The sequence below is a fragment of the Larus michahellis genome, chromosome 6, assembly GCF_964199755.1.
Source record: "Larus michahellis chromosome 6, bLarMic1.1, whole genome shotgun sequence".
In the NCBI taxonomy this organism is placed as follows: Eukaryota; Metazoa; Chordata; class Aves; order Charadriiformes; family Laridae; genus Larus; species Larus michahellis.
In genome coordinates this window covers 4,604,010-4,625,203 of record NC_133901.1, presented here as the reverse complement: position 1 = coordinate 4,625,203, position 21,194 = coordinate 4,604,010, and the positions used below count along the sequence as shown (strand labels likewise).

General features: G+C 44.5%; 1 protein-coding gene across 1 annotated transcript in view; it reads left to right on the top strand.

The window, feature by feature from the left end:
• FNDC3B (fibronectin type III domain containing 3B) overlaps positions 1-21,194 on the top strand; it is a 213,828-nt gene that overhangs the window by 108,631 nt on the left and 84,003 nt on the right. Inside the window, exons 5-6 of the mRNA XM_074590212.1 lie at positions 466-709; positions 3,327-3,614. Coding sequence (XP_074446313.1) covers positions 466-709; positions 3,327-3,614 — 532 coding nt within the window. The remainder of the gene's footprint in view (positions 1-465; positions 710-3,326; positions 3,615-21,194) is intronic.

Sequence of the window (21,194 nt, the reverse complement as noted above, 5' to 3'; positions counted from 1 at the left end):
AGTCCGCGTCTCTGTGCACACACGCAGCTTCTCCACAAGAGCAGTGCCAGCTGATTTCCAAGCGTTACTGACTCCGTACTCACTCAGAGCGCTGTCAGAATCAGTGGTAGTAATTTTATGGGCAGAACGTGGAGGTTTGGTCCCAATGAGTACTCTTATTTTGGTGCCTTGTGTTCCTCTTTCTATTGTTTCACTCCCTAAATACAGGTTATTTATTTTGTCTCCTAGCCACATAGTTATCACCAGCAGCAGCGAGTCTCCCAGTGATTAGTGTGGCTATCCGAGTCTCCAAGAAAAGCCACATCACCACTATGACAACATCTGCTGATATTAATTTTAGAAATGTGTTTATGGATAAACCTGAGGATCCACCATTTTCTAATGGGAGAACAAACCGTAAACAGTGCTGGTTTAAAAATATGTTTGGTTCAGATAATGTGCTCATTTCCTTGCCTTCCCTTCCAGGTGATAGAAGACAACACCGGCGTTCGGAGGGTGGTGGTTACCCCCCAATCTCCAGAGTGTTACCCTCCTAGCTATCCGTCGGCCATCTCGCCAACCCATCACTTACCTCCATACCTGACGCACCATCCCCATTTTATTCACAACTCTCATACAGCTTTTTATCCTCCTGTCACTGGACCTGGGGACATGCCACCACAGTTTTTCCCACAGCATCATCTTCCCCCTACAATATATGGAGAACAAGGTGAGCTGGAAGGAAGATATGGGTGTTTCACACCTCTGTTCAGCAAGTTTTTGGGACAAGTGAACCCAAGAGTGGAAAGAAGTTAATTGGAGAACTTGTAGAGTGGTTGTACCCACATGGATGGAGCCTCCTCCTTTAACATCCAGAGCAGGAAGAGCTTTGGGGAGTGCATCCAGAGTGCAGCAATGTTGGACAATCCTGTGTCACAGCACTAGGTTGCAGAAACAAAGTCAATTTTAACTTAATTTGTAAATACAGTGGGAAAAAATGCCTCATCCTGTGTTCTGAACTAGGGACGTGAGTCACGCTGATTGCTCTTGCTGTGTCACGATGAGGCATTGCACAGAAAACCAAGCGACAAAATGTGTCAGTCCTGGCTTGGGAACGAGGATGGATACGGAGGGCTGGATCCGAGCAGGGCTTGCCGCAGTCATTTCCAGTGGGAAAAGCCGGATACCGCTTCCTGTTGGCCGTGATGTGCTTTCTGCCCCCCGGCCGCTCCTGGCCACAGTGGTTTTCCAAGAAATAGCAGGCATTTTCTGTTTGTTATTCTGGTTGAGGCTTGCAGTAAGTCACTGAAAAGCATTGTCCGATACCAAAGGGTAGCATGGCAACCCTAATCAGGCCATGAGTAAATAATTGCAAGAAAAGGAGTGAAAGGGGCATATTTTTGTCTGAACTATGCTCTGTTATGTCTCCGCCACCCTGGAGATAAATCTTTGTGTAATCTGAAAGAGGGTGTTCACCAAAAAAGTAATCGGCAAAGCTGCTTGAGATGTTTAACATGGAAATCAGTTCAGGATTCATGGGTTTACGTTAGTGCTGAACTGCCTGCAGTTAAGAGCCTTTCTAAAGACCATGTTTAAGCCATACCACCAGAAGAAGTGAGGTTCCGTCAATCACCAGAAGTGAGGTTCCATCACCAGAAGTGAGGTTCCGTCAATCACCAGAAGTGAGGTTCCTCTGGAGTGGGAAGGAAGAGGCAGAAAGAGAGGAGGGGGGATATCTGTTGATGCTACCCCTTGAAGGTTCTGCTGACCAACAGACCTAGTTTTCTAATGAGGAATGGACCCCTTACAGCTGACGCTTAGCTTCGTTATACTGGGAAAGGAGGAAGTGGGAAGCTCAGGAAACCAGCAGGATGGTGTAGACAGGCAGAACAGGAGCAGGACGGCCTGTCAGATTGCTAGACAAAGTCTTGCGTGCAAACACGCTGCTGTGCCAAGGGAACATAGAGCTGCTAGCTAAGTAGCTGATGAATATTTCTATAGCCAGGAGATACCAAAAAGCCGATTCAACTTACAAAATGAAATAAAATAATCCTTGATTGCTTTACTAGGATGCCCTATACCTGTAACACTCAAATTCTATGATTCTGTGAAAATAATTTAAGTGGCGAATATTGTACTGATGAGTATCAATCCACTGTTGCCCGTTTGCCATACAATGACTTGTAAAAAAAAGAAGATGGCATTTATTTGTAGCATGCTGGTTTTAGGCAGTTAGCTGCTGGGAGCATGCGAATACGATCATGTAGCTGGATAAGGAAAGGTGAAGGCCAAGACTCAATGAAATAGCGAAGAAAGAGAATCTGGCTAGTGGAAACAACTTGGAAAACTGTAAGTGCATATATAATTATATATATGTGCATATAAATAATTATAATTACAGTATACGTGGCAATCTCAACTTACAAAGCTTCCAACAGGGTGTTTGTTTGCTTCAGAAGTTTCTACGATAACTTCAGAATGGATGTAGAAAAAAATATGAAGAATATATCGGGCGTCAATGGTTACTTTGCTGACAAAGGCAAAATTGTTGTTTTGGGCACGAATTTGCTCAAGCTTCAGCCTGAAAGCGGAGCGTAAAAAGGAGGACTGAACTATAGAGAAAAGCAGACAATGTTCTGATTCCTGCAAGCTGACCCGCCTTAGGTTAGAGAGAGTCATTTGTGGAGAGAGGAAAGGGAAGGATTGTATTTAATGAAGTCGTTCTGAAGTGCACACGTGATATTGATGATACTTCCCAAGCTTTTTTTTAGACAGTTTTATTTACTCAGAGCTTCCACTTCATGCTGCACTTCTCTCCTTAGGCAGGCACAGTTGACACGATTGTAAAATCTATTTGTACTGGGATATTAAATTATGTGTAATCAGTGATGGCAGCTTGAAACCAGGGCATCTCAGCTTATTCTGTCCAGTCGGGCCCTGGGGAAGAAACTGCTAAATTGCTGTGAACTCATGAAGGCTTTTTCCTAAATATCGGTCTCCCTGGGTTTTTCCTTGAAATCTGTGTCCCCGAAAAACAAAGACTGAAAAGGAGAGGAAAAATGTGGCCCTAATTGCTGTATTTTTCTTGTTCATATGGGCTCATCCAAAGAGCTATAAAATCTCAAAGAGCAAATGAGCACACTTAATATAATACCAAAAATTGATCAGTCCTGCAGAAAAGCTTTTTTAAGACAAGAAAAAAAAAAACAACCCTGGTTGTAAAATCCATCTCCAAGAAAATCTGGCACCGTTTGATTTAGAGGTGGTCAGGAATTTGGTTTTCTGAAAAAAAAAATTCAGTGATTTTTGTTGTTCTGCGTTAACCTGGATGAATCCTTGCATTTCAGAAATCATACCACTATACGGGATGTCCAGCTATATTACCAGGGAAGACCAGTACAGCAAACCACAGCACAAAAAACTCAAAGACAGGCAGATCGATCGCCAAAACCGTCTGAACAGTCCTCCTTCCTCCATCTACAAAAGCCATATAGGCAGCTGCGCAACCGTATATAATGGTTATGCAAAGAGCCACAATGGAGCAAGCAGCGGCGGCGGCGGGGGGGCTCCGGCCGTGAAGAAGCCGGAGCGCAGAGCCAGAAGCAGCCCGAAGTCAAATGAACAAGACCCACACGGTAAAGGCGGTTTTATTTATTTTTAATTCCTTTTTATTGCACCTTTCCGGCTTACGACGGCCTGTATATGGAGCTGGTGACTATGCCAAAAAACACTACCACCCACACATAAAGACAGTGTTAATACAGTGTGAACTCAAATATAAACCTTGAGCTTGCTATACTCTATTTGTTTTGTAAGCCGACCCAGTTGCCTCCCCATCTTTGATGGCTACTCCCTGGTAGATGCGGCATCATTCTCTTTTTATCTATCGGAAACAGAAATGCATTTGATAGGCAAGTTCTTGGTTTTATTTTGCTTTTCGTACAGGGATCTTGACACTTCACAAAAATTCTTGCGGATAATTGAGCTCTAACCAAAACGTGACCACTTGGTAGCACTACTTTGCATCTCCTAGGTGAACGTAGTAAACTTACTGAAACATTTAGAGATGAGCGCTGAAAAGTTTGCTTATATGAAAGTAAGAGTAGTTGATGCGGAAGAAATTTGAGAAGAAAATGCTTAGTCTCAGCTGTTGGAATTAGTGGTTAAATAAATCTTGTAACTTTGAAAATAATGTTCCTCAACATTTTTGCAGGCTTATCATTAAGAAATTGAAAGTCGACGGTAAAAGATGAGGTCATTTGTCTCATCAGCTCTCATTTATCACAAGCCATTCTACACATAGCCCGTTCTACCTAAATTTGCCTTAATAACTTGTTATAATCTATTACACCTTTCCGCTGATCTGGTCTCTGCCTGTCTCTTTGCTGATTGCAACAACTGCAGGAGGCTGAACAAAGTTTTCTGTAGTAGGCTCATATCCACATGGTCTAGGATATTTATAATGTAGCGCACTTTGAAATCTCCCATGTGAATTCATGCATACAACGTAGTTTTTCCATTATCTATATATTGTGTGTATTTATTTGCCCGTGTACTTTTACTTTCGTGAGACAAAACTGAAATAAATACTCATGAAAAGTAACTCAACTGATAGCCAAAAGGGAAAAAAAATGCTGCTGGCTTGGTAAGGAATGAGGATTTGCAGCTGTGCTTCCGGGTCTTCAGAATTAGCAAGGAGCTGTGGTTGGGAATGCTTTAATCCAAGAAAATGAATCACTACGTTAGACTTCCCAACTAGTCCTTGTCAATCAGCGTATATGACCTTTAATATTCTTATTTATGGATTTTGTCATAGTGGATTTGTAATGGCTCCCACCAAAACAACGCCCTAAAATAAGTTTCCACTTGATATTTATAAGCTTCTAATCATATCTGCTGCTTTATATTTACCTTCTCTGTTTCTTCTTGAATTATTTGGGGATTTTATTGCCTGATACCTGACTAATGTGGCCATACAGGTAACTGGGCTGAGAGTTAAAAGCAATCTGGGAGCGCTTGATAATTTTAATTCATGTTGCTAAAATGACAGAACAGAATGCTGAAATGTTTAGAATAGCCGAGAAAAAGAACGTGTCAGAAACAACAAGCAGCAAAGCTGTTTAAACTTGCACGTTTTGTGGACGTGTATCGATTCAAGCCTGCTAATAGTTAAAAATTTGATGGTGCTGTGTGGCTGCTTCCCAAATTGCAGAATAGCCTGGAAAAACTATAAAAATATCTATATAATACGTAGAGAATACGAGCCTTTATTTAGAAAACCACTTAGCCAAAAAAACTCTTAAGAGACAAGTAGGAATGTAGGAAGTTAGAGTGAAACTTAGAGTAAGGTGAGGGAGAACTGGAGCTGGTGGGTTTGTTTGCATGAATTTCTTAATCGAGACGGCGATGTGTTTTGTAGCCTGTCAGTTCTCATCTGGTTGGGGGCCGGGACATTGTGCGATGGTGGCCGCTGTGCTTATTTTGGGCGTTTGGCTGTCGGAGCGATCCAGGGAGCGGGGCTTTGGGAGCCCTGTACGCTGCTGGAGTTGACGCTTGCACAGCCAAAATCCCAGTTGTTTTTCCTTAGGGACTGGGCTTTTCGGAAGCAGAGCACTGGCGGCACTGGGAGCGTGGGGAGGAGCTCGCTGCTGGCAGGTCCAGCCGCTCCGAAGCCGACGCTTTGAGAGGCGACTTGAGCCTGTTTTAATCGTTAGAGGAATGTGATCTGCATGGTGGCGTTTGTGACGGGGAAGTGGAAGACAGGCTTTTCTGTTCTTGGATCTGCTACCCCTGTGTTTAAGTAAATGCTTGGCCTGCTCCTTGGTGCTTGGTAGTAATTTCTTTGAGGGGTGTGATCATAGAATCCCAGAATGGTTTGGGTTGGAAGGGACCTTAAAGACCATCCAGTGCCACCCCCTGCCCTGGGCAGGGACACCTCCCACCAGCCCAGGTGGCTCCAAGCCCCGTCCAGCCTGGCCTTGAACCCCTCCAGGGATGGGGCAGCCACAGCTTCTCTGGGCAACCTGGGCCAGGGGCTCACCACCCTCACAGCCAAGAATTTCTTCCTAATATCTCATCTAAATCTCCCCTCTTTCAGTTTAAAACCATTCCCCCTCGTCCTATGGCTCCCCTCCCTGATCCAGAGTCCCTCCCCAGCTCTCCTGGAGCCCCTTTAGGGACTGGAAGGGGCTCTAAGGTCTCCCTGGAGCCTTCGCTTCTCCAGGCTGAACCCCCCAACTCTCAGTCTGTCCTTATAGGAGACGTGTTGCTCCTTACTGAGCTCCTCCAAGCAATCTCTGCTGCCACTGCACTGGGGTTATTATGGAATACTGTAAGAATAATATTGAGGAAAAAGTTCTAGTGTACAATGCAAAGACAACTCTACTTTTTTCCTTGAAAAGGCATGATGTGTATCACAGGACAGGAGATGCTTTAGTTAAAAACATACTTTTCCATCAATATATACACTACTTGCCTGTATTATGCCCATGACATTTGAGTAAGCACTCAAGGAAAATTGTGCTGGGTCAGTAATTTACTGACTCCTTCTAATATGAACAGAAGCAGGGGTTTTCCAAAAAGCTGATTCAGCACTGGTGGAAGAAATGGGGTAATGGCGTCATTGATAGCACTTAAAATAAGCCAGTGACTCTGGGAGTGCTTTTGGTTCAGTCGCCTCTTCAATTGCAGGTCCAGCATGTGCTCCTCTGCCGCTCTGTGCTCTGTACAGCATGACAGCGCGTCAAACGTATGCTGATACTTCTATTATGAACCCTTATCCCAGGCCGGCCCTGCAGCCTGGCATCACGAACTCTTTTTAGTAGGGAAATCACAGTTTCAGATTAGGGATTTATTTAAGTGCGTTGCCTCTCCCCTTTTCCATTGAGAGCAATGTGCCTTTGTGTTGGGAGGTGCACTTGTAAATAAAGATTTCTAGCGATGCTGGAAATATGGTATTTTAAGGCAAAAAATGGAAACCGATGGCTTATAATTGCCTGAAAAGTTAGGAATTATTGCTCTGGTAGGATGGATGCAGTCTTGTACAGGCAGAAGCCTTTGCAGGGATTCTGATTTAAAATCCATACTGTAGCTTTTCTGCAGAGCTGTTTTAAAAACTGAATGGGAGAGGGAGGGATCAAGGTTGGGGTTTTGTGTTGGATTTTTTTTTTTTTTTTTCTTAGAAAGGAACCTCGCCATGTAAAAAGAGCTGTAAGCGGAAATCCTGTCCCATTCATGCTGTCCTTTATGAATTTCAGTCTGAGTCACTTCCTTCTCATGTGCTCAGTGGTTCATTTCTTGGTCATGTAGGGATCTGGTAGTTTGAGAAGTTTTGTGTGCGGCTGCAAGTACTGTGGGAACATAAGCAGTTGTGAACATTCTTACAATGCTTTCCCCTATTTGCTAATAAAACGTCGTCTTTTTTTTTTTCTTCGTTCAAATCAGATAAAAATCTTTTTTTTTTTTTTTTTTTTTTTTTTTAATCCTCATTCAAGTTTGAAGAACCTGAGATAGCCCAAACTAAACCACTTCAAATGGGTAAAAGTAGAAAGCGGGAGATGGATTGTTATGTGCATCCTGTCCGGGAGCTGGGTGGGTGCTGGGAACTGGGTGCCAGAATAAACAGAGCAGCCTGGGCAGGGAGGGAGCACTGGGGGGAGTCACATGCATCTTTATGTAAGTGTTCCATAAAGAATTTATTTTTTTTTTTTTGTGGTGGTTTGAGAAGATTTGGCCCTAATGGGTCATAGAATCATAGAACAGTTAGAGTTTGAAGGGACCTTAAAGACCACCCAGTGCCACCCCTGCCCTGGGCAGGGACACCTCCCACCAGCCCAGGTTGCTCCCAGCCCCGTCCAACCTGGCCTTGAACCCCTCCAGGGATGGGGCAGCCACAGCTTCTCTGGGCAACCTGGGCCAGGGGCTCACCGCCCTGGGTCAGAGCAGAGGCCCATCTAGCCCACTGGTCAGTCTTCAGCAGTCGTGGTGGAGATGCTGCTGGGGGAGAACCTGCAAGCCCAGCACCATCCCATGCACCAGTCCCTGCTCCTCCACCAGCATCCAGGTCTGCTGGGCATGATAGAGGGTTGAGTCCTGCCTAGTCATTTTGGTGCCCCAACTTGTCGGCCTGTTGTCTGTGAACTCGTCTAACTGTTTTTTGAAAAGCAGACTTGCTTGTCAGTTGCCCAAAGTGATCAACGCTAACCTGGAGTCCACCTCACTTCTCTGAGCAGCTGGTTTCTTACATGTGGTGTTGGCATGCTTTACATACGGATAAGGGAGAAAACAAGATTGGAATTGTTCAAGAGTTCAAGGAGTTGTTGCAGACTACAGATACATCATAAACTTTTGTAGGACCTTTGTCACATGTGTACAACCAGCTTAAAAACTCAAAGATGTTTCTTTCCTGACATTGAGGGTTTTGTAAATTGGATTTTGTGCACTGAAGGAGCCTGCAGGTACTCCCAACCTTTGCTTCAGATGCTTCATATTCCTGCCCACGCTGCTGACGGGCGTTTCTCAGGAGATGTGGGTAGCTCTAGCTCTCCCTGAGCTGCGTGGGATCCGCTCCGCAAGCTGTCGGTACGTGCTGCAGAAGGGGTGGCAACATAAGAACGAAACAGAGGCGACGCTTTCTTGATACAACCCTGTCCTGTTCTGCGTCTCTCTTCTTTATAGCATATTAAGGAAAAGTGGTTAGGGTTTTTTTTCTATTTTTATTTTTTAATAGTATCAAGTTGGGTTTTTTTGAACCCGGAGCCTGCAAATTAAAGGGAAATTGAGGGAGCTATGATTCAATGCAGACAGGAACCAGGCGAAGTTCCTCTACTTACTCATTCTAGATCCTGTCAATTCTTTTCTATTTTGGTCCTGAATCTGTTTTGCGAGCTTATTGGGCTGTATATGTATCTGTGCCTGTATATCCTATAGATTTTAAAGCTTAGTTTCATCACTTTGGGTCCATGTGAGCGCAGAGGCTGAGAAACACTATGGCAATATACATAACTTCTGTGTTCTTCTGTCCAGGAACTGGTGACTGGGTATGTACTAATAAAGACCTCTGTTATACCAACGTAGAAATGTTCTGCAGAAAAAAAAAATTGTCATAAATGGTGTCCAAAATACACCAAATCAGTGCAGCTTTCCTCATTTCCCTAAATGTATTTATTTCCGTAAAATACGGAGATTTAACAAGATTGTCTCCTGAAGACAACCCGTCAAAACTGACACAGTGATGTTATTAGTAACATGGAAAAAAAACCACTCTGAAGACTAAAATATATCTGTCAGGATATGTGATTTTTATTATTTTTTTTTAGTATTATACCAAGTAATGAAATGTGAAACAATATTTACTGGAAACAGAGACGTGTTGAATCTTGTGAGTATGGATCAGCATCACGTATGAGATCTGAATAGTGTTACTGTTCCTGCTGCATTTTTTTAAATAGTTTCAGCAAACGCTATTTGGCTGAGTTGTTTAGACTTATATCTAATTAGAAATATGTTTTGTGTGTTCTGTGCATGCTGCTTTTCTTTAAGTTTTAATAAGCGGGAGGAAATAGGATGCATTAATTAGGGCACTAGTCTGAACTTGAGAAACCACAGTTAATTTGTGACACCAGGGAATTTCCAGTGTGATGTTCTCGGGCCTCTACCTTATCTCTCGCAACATCACCGAGCTTGTGGGTTGGTTTGTTTCGATTTGGAAATGTGCCTGCTTCTTGAACGTTCTTTATCTTTTGTATTTTCTCGAAAAGAATAGGCTGTGAAATGGTTTGTCCAGGCAGAAAACAAAAACGGTTATGGCTTTCAGATAATTCTGATGTTCACATGCTGAGAATACACCTTTGTCTACCGGTCAACTCCATTAGCTGGGCCACACAGATTCTTTACTAAAGATTATTTTACCTAATAATCACATAAAGTAAGCACTTAAGCCAGCTCTATAATGACTGATGAATATGCTACAAACATATTGACATTATGCGGATTTCAAGCAAAGTACATTCCCAGGTTCATGTCAATGTGTATGCATGCAAGAATTTACCCGGTTGAGGCTCAATTTATGTCTTTTCTTCAGCAGGACGAATTGCTCAGATGTATAACCAGCATCGCTTCGTTAGCACAGAGTCCTGCAAACTCAGGGGGGTTGGGGCAGGGAGAGAAGAGATATTCACACTCTATTTTTATGCACTTATCTTGAAAGACTAAAGAACCAGTGTCGTAACTTAGGCACCAGAAGCTGTTGATAAGAGAGTCTCTTCATCAACTAAATGGGAGCATCATCTCTTAATTTACTTGGACAATATTCTCCCATCTTCGATGTCAGCTACTTTTAGAGGTGAACATAAATGTGTCAAACCTGGTCTCATCCAGAATTTTTGTAACTGGAAATGCTAACAAAACATCAGGGTAGCTGTGGATACATCGTCTTTATAAGCTTTTAAGTCATCTTTGTAAGCTGCTCTGAGAGTTGGTCTGCTGGGCGTCCACGGCTCTGAGGCACAAATGGGGCAGGGGGGTTACTGCGATTCTGGTTCCATTTTTCGGGCTCATGACAGAAGCTCAGACAAAATAAACCTCGCCTGAAGCTCCCTAATCTTCACAAGTGTGCTAGCCTGCTGGAAACACAGCTCCACGTCCACCTGGGAAAGTGTAGGGCATAGAGATGGGGAGGGACTCTTTATGAGGGAATGTAGCAATAGGACGAGGGGGAACGGTCTTAAACTGAAAGAGGGGAGATTTAGATGAGATATCAGGAAGAAATTCTTGGCTGTGAGGGTGGTGAGCCCCTGGCCCAGGTTGCCCAGAGAAGCTGTGGCTGCCCCATCCCTGGAGGGGTTCAAGGCCAGGTTGGACGGGGCTTGGAGCAACCTGGGCTGGTGGGAGGTGTCCCTGCCCAGGGCAGGGGGTGGGACTGGATGGTCTTTAAGGTCCCTTCCAACCCGAACCATTCTATGATTCCATTATTCTATATCTAGTAAAGAGTGGGGAAATTTGGGTCCAGGGCTCTCGTTTGACCTTAGTGGTGACTTGAAAACCCTTTTGATGGTGTCTGGGATTTTTCCCCAAGGCTGTTTTTTCACAATCCTGATCAACCCCCGTAGACTCTCATACTCTTGTTCTCATCTGCTTTTATCCCTCCCTTGTGTCATCTCGCCAGCAGGATCTCCTTGGCGGGGGGAGATGGATAAGCTATCTGCTCCATGATTTATCAGGAAGTTGGTGCTGAATGACGTAAGGCACAACCTCTTCCCCCCGAGGATCTTCATATTATCTCAAGAATTTGCAGCTTCTGCTACAACTGACAGTCAAATCCAGAAGACTGAAATCTGAGGCTTTTTCCTAGGAGTTTACGTAATTTATAGATATCCAACTAACAGAAAAAAACCCCATATCAAGTCCGTTTTCATCCTGCTTAAATGCTCAGTGGCTAAATCCCTGTGCTGGGGAGTAGAGTTACACAAAGGTCTCAGAGCTTCAGAGCAAGATAAACAGCGTGTTCTCACCAGTTCGGAGGAGATAACGTGGACCACCGTCAAAGGAAGGGAACCGTCTTTCCCTTATTTGGCGATATCTGGGACACTGAGCCAGAAGGGAGAGGGTATTTATAGGGAAGAGGTAGAACATTTCCTCCCTCCAGAGCATAAAAAATAAAACACCTTTAAGTCTAATAATTTAATGAACAACCCTTGTTTGTATACCCAGATGTTCTGAACAATGTCCGTCTGTATATTCATCTGGGTTTGCAAAGGCGGTGAAAGGAAATTTCATGTCCCGCTGAAGCTAATGGGATTTGTTTATCTAACTCTCTGAGGCTGGGCTACAAAACCTATCGGTTAGTTTTCTTTTTCTGAGGAAGGGTGCAATTTGATTTCAAAAGTTTTTGTGATCTTCAGTATATTTTCTTTTCTTGGAGGGGGAAACTTTGTTTTTAGAAATGCAGGGCGATGCAATTAACAGAACGAACAGACGTTCTTCTAAAATGAAGCAGCCGTTTTGATTTTCTCCAAGGTTTGTTAGAAAAGATTTTGTCCTGAAGCTTGAGTTTGGCTTTCTGTTTATTTTTTTTTTTCTGTAAGGAGCTGTGCTTAGAAGCAGCTGCTTTGATTTACCGTGATTCATGTGACTTCTGCCTGAATTTCATCTCGGCAATGAAATCCAGATCGAGTTGAAATTCCTGTAGCTTTGTTGAAGGCTTCCCAGCGAGCTGTAATCAGGTGGATATTTCTGAGAAATATTTTCAACATTTGGAATGATTCTCAGTTGTGAAACTGGTTGTGCAAATATCTGAGATTGTATTTTGCCCTCATCCCGTACGGGACTGCTGATCGCACAGGCAGTTCTTCCAGCTCACTAGTAGTTGATTGGTGCAGACGTTGTAGATCGGGGGTTTTTTTTAAACCTTCTTGAGTACATTCTTCATATCACAGAATGGTCAGGGTTGGAAGGGCCCTCTGGAGGTCACCCAGAGCAGGTGGCACAGGAACGCGTCCAGGCGGGTTTGGAATGTCTCCAGAGACGGAGACTCCACCACCTCTCTGGGCAGCCTGTGCCAGGGCTCTGCCACCCTCACAGGAAGGAAGTTCCTCCTCGTGTTTAGGTGGAACTTCCTATGGTCAAGTTTGTGCCCATTACCTCTTGTCCTGTCCCCGGGCACCACTGAGAAGAGCCTGGCCCCATCCTCCTGACACCCACCCTTTCAGTATTGATAAGTGTTGATAAGATCCCCGCTCAGTTGTCTTTTTTCCAGACTAAAAAGACCCAAATGCCTCAGCCTTTCTTCATAAGAGAGGTGTGCCATCCCCTCATCGTCTTGGTAGCCCAGGCAAGGGTGGGCATCGATAACATCATGTCAGCCTTTTTTAACTTTTGCCTTGTAGGAATGTAGCACTTGATCTTTATGAAATTTCTCTTTAATATAATTCTAGCTCACGTAATTGTCGTTCATCATTCAGACTTAACTGCAAAGCAGTTTAGGCTGGGATTAGTCGAGTAAGTCAATTGTCACCTGTAATGAGGAAGAGAATTTATTTCTGTTCTGCTGTCAATCTAGAGATGTTTGGGTTGATTTAAAGAGGGGAGTGTGAGCTCTTCGCCTCCCCATCTCCGAGCTGAAGTGCCTGAGGTGAGTGGAAAGAAAAAAGTGTTTTTCCTTTTCCTGGATTACTGCGATCTCCCCCAGCACTCATTGCAATTTGATTATCTCGTAGTTTTCACCTGGAAAAAGAGGTCAATAATTTACGTCTGTAACAGAAAAGCCAGACGGGGGTTCATTCAAAAAAGCATGGTGACCCTGCAGCCATTCGCTAGGTTGGCAGTGAAAAATCCCAGTGCAGGCTCCGAGAAAAATCTTTGTATTTCAAGCGTTATAATTTGGAGTGGGTCCCCCCGCCCCTTAAAAACAGACTTTTCATGTGGAATCTAACCTCTTCAAAAAACCATGCAGATAATATTAGTGGTGACGAGAAGTAAGATTTCTGCTTTAATGTAAATCTTAAGACAAAATGAAGAACAGTGAAAAGATGACACGTTTTCTGTATTTGCCCTGCTTTAGAGAAAGTCTTCCCTGCTTACCTTCTCGTAAAGGATGAATAGCCCACTCTGGCTCTGTTCCTGAGAGCACTAAATAGTGGTTATTGATAAAACCTAGCATCCCAAAACACTTTTCATTACCTATGGTAACGAAGACGTTTCTCCATTAATTTCTTCTTTGTTTCGAGCAGCGCTGAGGAGTTGTGACTGAGGGCAAATTTTGACTTACGGTTCTTTTCTTAAAGTTTCTTAGACTATAACGGGCAGCCTTATGCCTTTGCATGAGGGAAGCGCCCTGCTGCCTTCAGATTGTTGTAGTGAATTCTGTGGCTTTTCGAGGTTCATTGCCAAGGAGGTTGTTAATTTTGGCTGAGGAGCTCCGTTTAATCCCGACCAAGTTTGGGGCTCCTATGGAGTCTGTTTTGGCTGTGCTGTCTGCTTGTTTTCTTGTGCAAATATGCAGTTTTGCAGGTTATTTTGCTAGGGTATTTTTTTTTTATCAATAAAATGCTATTATTGTGTTTAAAGGGCAGACTATCAAAGGCTTTTATTGGCCATTTTTTATATGGTTGTATTTTTGAAGGTTGGGAGAAACAAGTTTTATTTTGGGTTCAATATTGATGCCTTTGTCCCCCTGCATTGGGGATAGATTTTCGGAGAAAAATATTTCCTGATTGGCATGGGGCAGCGGTCAGAGGATTTAAAACCCTGGACTGGTGACACTGGAGATTTGTCCAAGTCTGTGTTTGATGGCAATTGTGCTTTTCACCTCAATTCTTAGAGGGCGCAGGGATCACCTCTGCCATGGGAGGTCCCGCTGGCCGCCTCTGCAGGGAGACGTGTCCGTGCTGTCGGCTGCTTCTCGAGCTGGCGGCGAGAGGCAGCGGAGCCCTCTGTGACCCTCCTGGGAAGGGCAGGCAGTAGTTTTTGGTGCTGTCAAGCTGGTGTTTTTCATCAGTGTAAGGAGGAGAAGTTGTGAGACTCCTTTCACTGTTTGCATTTGTGGCGCTCGGGCTCTGGCTTTGCCCGGCAGCTGAGAGTCAGTCGCTGTGATTGAAGGGGACCTTTTCTTTCCGAGAGGAAATCTTGCCTCTGTAAACGCCAGATAACGTCATTTCACAGCTGGCGTCAGACGTCCTTTTGAGTTGCTACTGAGGCCTTTCACACGTTAAGAAGCGTGGGTGTCTTGGCGGCACAGTTGACCCTCCCCTCCTCCTCCACCCTTGGGCTGGAGAAACCTGGAGGGCTTTCATGGCCAGGCCACTTGTGTCAGCCCAGGGTGACAATGGCAGTCAGGTGGTGATCGTTGCAGAAGTTTTCCCCCTGTACTGGGCACCGCTGAAGCCCCACCTCGAGGGCTGTGTCCAGTTTTGGGCCCCTCACCACAAAAAAGACATGGAGGGGCTGGAGCGTGTCCAGAGAAGGGCGACGGAGCTGGTGAGGGCTCTGGAGCACAAGTCCTGTGAGGAGCGGCTGAGGGAGCTGGGGGTGTTCAGCCTGGAGAAGAGGAGGCTGAGGGGAGACCTTCTCGCTCTCTACAGCTCCCTGAAAGGAGGGGGTAGCCAGGGGGGGTCAGTCTCTTTTCCCAAGGAACAGGCGATTTTTACTGAGAAAGTGGGAGTTGGGAGCTCCCCAAAAATTTTGGGAAGACATTTCAGTCTCCTTGTCAAATCGAGAAAATGTCTTGTTGTTAGAAATTAAAGGCATTAACGGCAACAACAGGTAGACCTGTTGGAGACAAACAGGACAAACTCCCGAAAGAATAGGTAGAAAAATGTTTGCAAAGCTGTATCTAATACAAATATAGCTCCTGTAAATCCAACCAAATCAGAAAAGACAGGGAAAAGGAAGAAAGTCAAGAAAGAAGAGAGGTAATGCTTGTTTAAACCAAAGAAATAATCTCAGTTACATTATAACAGTCTTCAGGCACCTTCCTGCACCTCAAGCAAGGTGTAGGAAAGGACAATGATTGATTAAAATAATTCCTTAATTGGCAAGGATTGATCGTGTATCTTTTTGTTGTTGTTGTTGTTATTTTTTAACAGTTTACTTCAGTCTGTCTCATCCTGTCATGCTTGGTGAACTGCAGTGGGCTCCGGGGTAGTGATACCTAATGTTCGTATAGGAGGGGCAAGACTAGAGAAGAAAATCTTATTTTCGGAGTCGGCCAGCCTGATGCGACTAATGGCATTGAGCTGCTGCTCTTTCTGGCGCAAATTCAACGTGCGACCCATGGAACCAACGCTGTCTGTCCCTTCCGGGCCAAGAGCTCAACCTGCCACATCTCTGGCATGAGAAGGTCAAGCTTTAGGTCAAGACTCGAGATTTTTAGCCACACTGTCACACACGCGAGGGGTTGCCGGAACGTGGAGGCATCACCACGTGGCGTATCGCCACCCGTCCCGCACGCGTGGGCGCTCGCCTGCCTGCGCAAACGGGAGCTTTTTGCCTCTGCCAGCACCGCTTAGAAGAACCCTTTGAAATTGCAGCCTCTAGCATTGACGTTATGCTAATAACTATTTAGAATTCTGTTGATTTTTATTCTTGGTGAGCTACTTCTGTGTGAATCGGCCGTGCCGTTCCTAAAAGCGGACTTGACAAGAAGAGGGAGGGGTGGCCGCTGCCAGTCAGCCCTTGTTTTATCCGCAAGACTTTCGCTGTCTTCTCAAGCCCAGGGAGCCTGCGGGCTGCTGCTATGGGATAGCAAAGGGGAAACTACCGAAAATAATAATAAAAAAAATAATATCTTGACACAGAAAATAAGCTAAAGCAAGTCAAAAGTAGGAAAGAGAGCACTGCAAGAAGAGGTCTTGTGTGCGAGGGGGTTGTTGCTGCAGCGGATCCAGCCTGGGCTTTCTCTGTTTCTGTGGGTTATATCGTTGTTTAACTTGGTGTCCCTTCAAAGCCAGCCAGCTGCAGCCGTTTGCAGTGCGTTCCCTCGGTTATCTTCTTTGCGAGATGTACAAAGAGCTTTCTTAAGATGTAAAATGTATGTGGTAGAGATGGGGGGTTGCTGTATTTTACTAAGAAAGCCCTTTTCTGCCTTCTAATGGACCAACCGCGTGTTCACAGTAGGAATTCACTCAGATCTTTAGCCAGTAAAGTAGGAGCTGTTATTGCTGTCTTCCAGCAGTAGCAGCAAAGAAGCAGAGAAAAACAAACCCAACGTGTCACTTGCACTCCGTTTGTCCCTTGCATCCAGCATTTCATTTCCCCTGTTAGGTTACTACTGATCTTCTTTTCCTTGCTCCATCCCAAGGAAAAACGGACATCAAAACAATCCTGGGGGGCAAGGAGGATTGAACGCGCTTAACGTTTATCTTTAAAACACATTTTAGCAGAAGTGACTTCATGACGTACATCTGAGTGCTTCCACGTCTGCTTGATGTGAGAACATCTGATGCTTATCCATGCGAGAGCGGGTCTCTTCTGTTAAAACAGGATGCAGAGACAAACCACATGATGGGAATTTGCACGCCGGGTATTTTGGAGTATCCTGCCCCTTTGACAGTAGGATACTGAAGCAGTCAAGATAAAACTAGCAGGTTAATAGGTAAAACTGGTAGGTTAATAGATAAAACTAGCAGGTTAGTAGGTATGGACCACAGCCAGGACATCTCTGAAACACGTGATTAAATTCATGGCTAAATAACAGCGGTGTTGAGGCAAACCCCTCAGTTACCCTTTGCTTTACGTCCCAGTGAGTCAGGGTGGCTAAAGATTTATTATTTTTTTTCTTATTTGAAATCTGAAGATGTGAGTTTCTGGGGTTTATGCAGGGTTTTTGCTTTGTTTGCCTTCAGTTATTTAGGGAGTGGCTTGGTTTTTTGTTTCCTACATATGGTTTGGTCTTTAAGGTCAAATACTGAAAGATAAAGCTCATAGGGATGAAGTAAGGCATTCTAGCAGGAGAATTAAGATAGCAACAGTGGGAAGGCTCTTAGAAATGGAAAACTTAAGTGAGATGCTCATGCACAGCAATTTTTTAAGAATTAGAACGTGTTTCAACAATTGGATCTTTTCTTGAAGTTGGATAATGTTGATCTCTCTACCTTGGACGTGGGAGCTCCAGTTGTGCTTTATCACAAGCGTTTTTTATTAGCTTTCATGTAATTAGCAGGAGTTTGAAATATTTAATATTTAGAGATCCTATCCAGGTATTTGCCGGCTTAATAATCTTCCTTGGTGTGTTACTTTAGCACGGTGTGATTGACCGGTTTGAATAGAACTATTTCTTTCACAAGTTTTTGATGCTGAAGAGCTCCCTGGTTTTGCCCCTTGTGGACGTGGCGGTGCGTGTACAGGGTGGCACTGGATTTGCTCTTCCCAGCATGACATCTGTCGGCCAGCACACGGCCCTGCGGTTTATCCATGACCCTGCCCTGGAATGCCTCCCTGGCAGACTGGAAAGATGCATCGAACTGAGTTAGGCAGGAATCTGTCCTAGGTCTGACTTTATTCAATATTTTCATTAAGGAGCTGAAGGATGGAATAAGGATTGATTCTTATTAAATTATAGTCCATGTCAGGTTCTGATAGGGTTGAGAGTGGGTTGAGGAGGAGGGAAGGAGGACACGACAGGAGGAGAACTGAAATGGCCTTGAAAGAAAAGCAGTTTGATCAAGACGAGCAAAGTATTACATTTTAGCCAGCCTTTCTCAAACCTGCATGTTTTGGTTTTTTTACTGTGTAATAGTTCTGCACAGTAGTTCTGGGAGGTATAATAGACTTACGAAACCCAAGAATCGGGTTACTCTGCATAGAAAAAGGGAAGAAGAAACCTCAAAGTGAGCTCTGGAAATGGGAATGTCGCTCCTTCCTTGGTGCTGCTGGGGCCCCGGCTGGAGCGCGTGGCCAGGGTGGCTACCTCATCTTCGGAAGGATGGAGACCAATTTAAAAATCATTCCAGAGAACAGCAGTAAGCAGAATCTGCGATCTGGTAAATACAGGATATGAAAGAAATGAGCTTGCTTCGTTTAGAGAGGGGAAAATGCCTTTAATTATGTGAAAGGTTGCAACAAAGCCAGTGGTGATGAAATCAGCTGCAGTGGGTGTGCTGGAAAGAGCTAATAGGCTTCAGTTGAGGAGATAATCTTCCCAGTGATGGGGAGAGTTGGATACTGTGGTAGATTGCCTTGCCGAGGAAGGTTTGACATTGCCACAGTCACGGGGCAGGAGGTTGTTTATTTGATTTGTGTTTATTTTTTTTAAAATGGACATCTCAGGAATGCTTGAGGTGTAGATGATCGAGTTTCAGCGGAGGAGGATGGACTCGATGACCGTGTCGCATCCCCTCCGTCCTGGTTTCTGTGAATCAGCTGCAGCGCGGCATCTGCAGTTTGGGGTTTGTTCTTGTACAAGGAGTTCTTTAACGTATATTGCTACAACTTTCTGAAATGAAAAAGTCTGTGCGTGTTCTTCTTTGTGCCTTAAGCTTTGACACCGGCAGGCAGTTCACAAAAGAGTTGGGCTGCGTTTTGAAGAGCTCATTTTCTTGCGACTTGCAGGTTGTGCCGTACGTGCCTGATAAAAGATCTTTCCGAGCATTAAGGCCGGTCACAGCCCCAGTAAATCTGGAACAAATTCTGAGGAAGCATGTCGTGTTATGACTGGCATATCTGGGAGCACGGAGCTCTGCTTGAGAATTAACCTAAAAGTTTGCAAAGTGCTAGTGCTGATGTCATTCCCTTGGAATGGAAAGGCTGTTGAAACAGTAAATACTTTCTGTGGCCAGAAGCGAAGTCTTGAGCTGGACCTTTTCCTCTCTGCGAAGGAAAGAATGCAGAACCAACCTAAAATCAGTATTTGCAGCGGGAAAATCTTAATTAGTTTAGAGCTTTTAGTTATTGCAAACCATTTACATACACAGCTGCTGTTCATGCAAACATGCAAACTATTCATGGAAACTTCAAACTTACCTTGAAATGACAAGTATTTTTTTCTCCCCCCCTGTTTTTTAAAGCTGTGCTTGGTCTTCAGAAGTATGGTTGGAAAGGTCTGAAAATTATATTTGTCCTGTACGTGCAGAAAGGAACATAAATGCAAACTAACAGAAGCATATAATAAAAGGCTTTAGTTCAGCAAGACTTAGCGCTGAAACCCTGTTAGCACCAAACAGCTGCTGGGAAAGGATTTAATTTTTAGGAGCATTTACTCTTGGTTGCGTCTCTGAAAAAAGAAAGATGACCAAAATACCAACCGAGACGTGGTCCCAGTCTTAGACCTGGCTCCTCTGCTACGAAAGGTTACTCTGAACCGTCGGACCCCGGTAACCCGCAGCCTGGGAATGAGAACCTAGTGCTGTAGCTTGGGACAGCCATCGTATCACTTAGATACTGAGATCTACGGGATAACTCAGATTTTTTGGACTGTCCCTCGGAGGAACCCATTGAGCATTCCCAAGGAATTCATCCCCACCCCCAGCTTCCTCCTAGGAGGAAGAGTTTTGCCATGGCAGATGCAGGGAACAGATGTTGAGAGGAAAAGTTATAACAGGACAACGACCTGAAGTGTTAGTTGGGCTCTTCCTTGACGTGACTGAACGTCTGTTCCTGATGGCAAAGGAGGACAGCGGCACGTGTTTGTGTCGGGGGGGGTGACCTCTAGAGCTTTGATGTCTTTCTGTCAGATACTCGGTGCTCAATTAGCTGAGGAAGGGACAGAGATTTAAAAGGAAATCAGCTGTCTGTTATTCAAGGACAGTTAGTGCCAAGTAGGTGGATCGTGCCCAGCCACCCATCACCTTTCCCGAGCAGTTGTAGGTAATTTTTCTGAACTTTAGTCTCCTGTTTTACATAAAGGCTTCCCCTTTCCTTCCTCCTGTTCTTCCCCACCTTTCCACCGCTGCATCTGTGATGTCTGTGAGATTCTCATGCTCCTCATCCCTAAATGCTCCAGTGAACTCATCTAGTAGAAGAGTCCTCACTGGCTGATGAGTAACAATAATCATAGAATAGTTTGGGTTGGAAGGGACCTTTAAAGGTCATCTAGTCCAACCCCCCTGTGCAGGGACATCTTCAACTAGACCGGGTTGCTGGGAGCCCCATCCAACCTGACCTGGAATGTTTCCAGGGATGGGGCATCGACCACCTCTCTGGGCAACCTGGGCCACGGTTTCACCACCCTCGGTGTAAAAAATGTCTTCCTTATGTCTAGTCTAGATCTCCCCTGGTTTAGTTTGAAGCCATTGCCCCTTGTCCTATTGCAACAGGCCCTGATAAAAAGTTGTCCCCCTCATTCTTGTAGACCCCCTTTAAGTACTGAAAGGCCGCAATAAGGTAATAATTCAGGGTAATAAGGTAATAATAACGAGCAAGTAAAAGAAGCTTTTCACCAATTCTGTATTATCAGTGTCGAGTGTATAAGATGTTTTTTTCCTGTCCATCATTTTCTATTTCAGAAGGAATTCTGCACTTTTTTGGCTTGGGAGAAAGATGTTGAGCTCGACACTTAATGTGTTATGAGCGAGGTTGGCAGCTAAGACCAGCTTCCTATTGAGGGAGGGATCGAGGACAGGTCTCGTTCTCCTTAGCTCAGGAGACTGTGAATAATTATGTTTATTAGTGAAAGGAGATCAGCCATTGATCGAAGCCTGAGAATTTTTTTATGGCTCTTGAAATGGGAAACTAAGCATTTGAAATGCTGTAAGATGACAATTCTGTGAGCTGCTTTCTCTCTC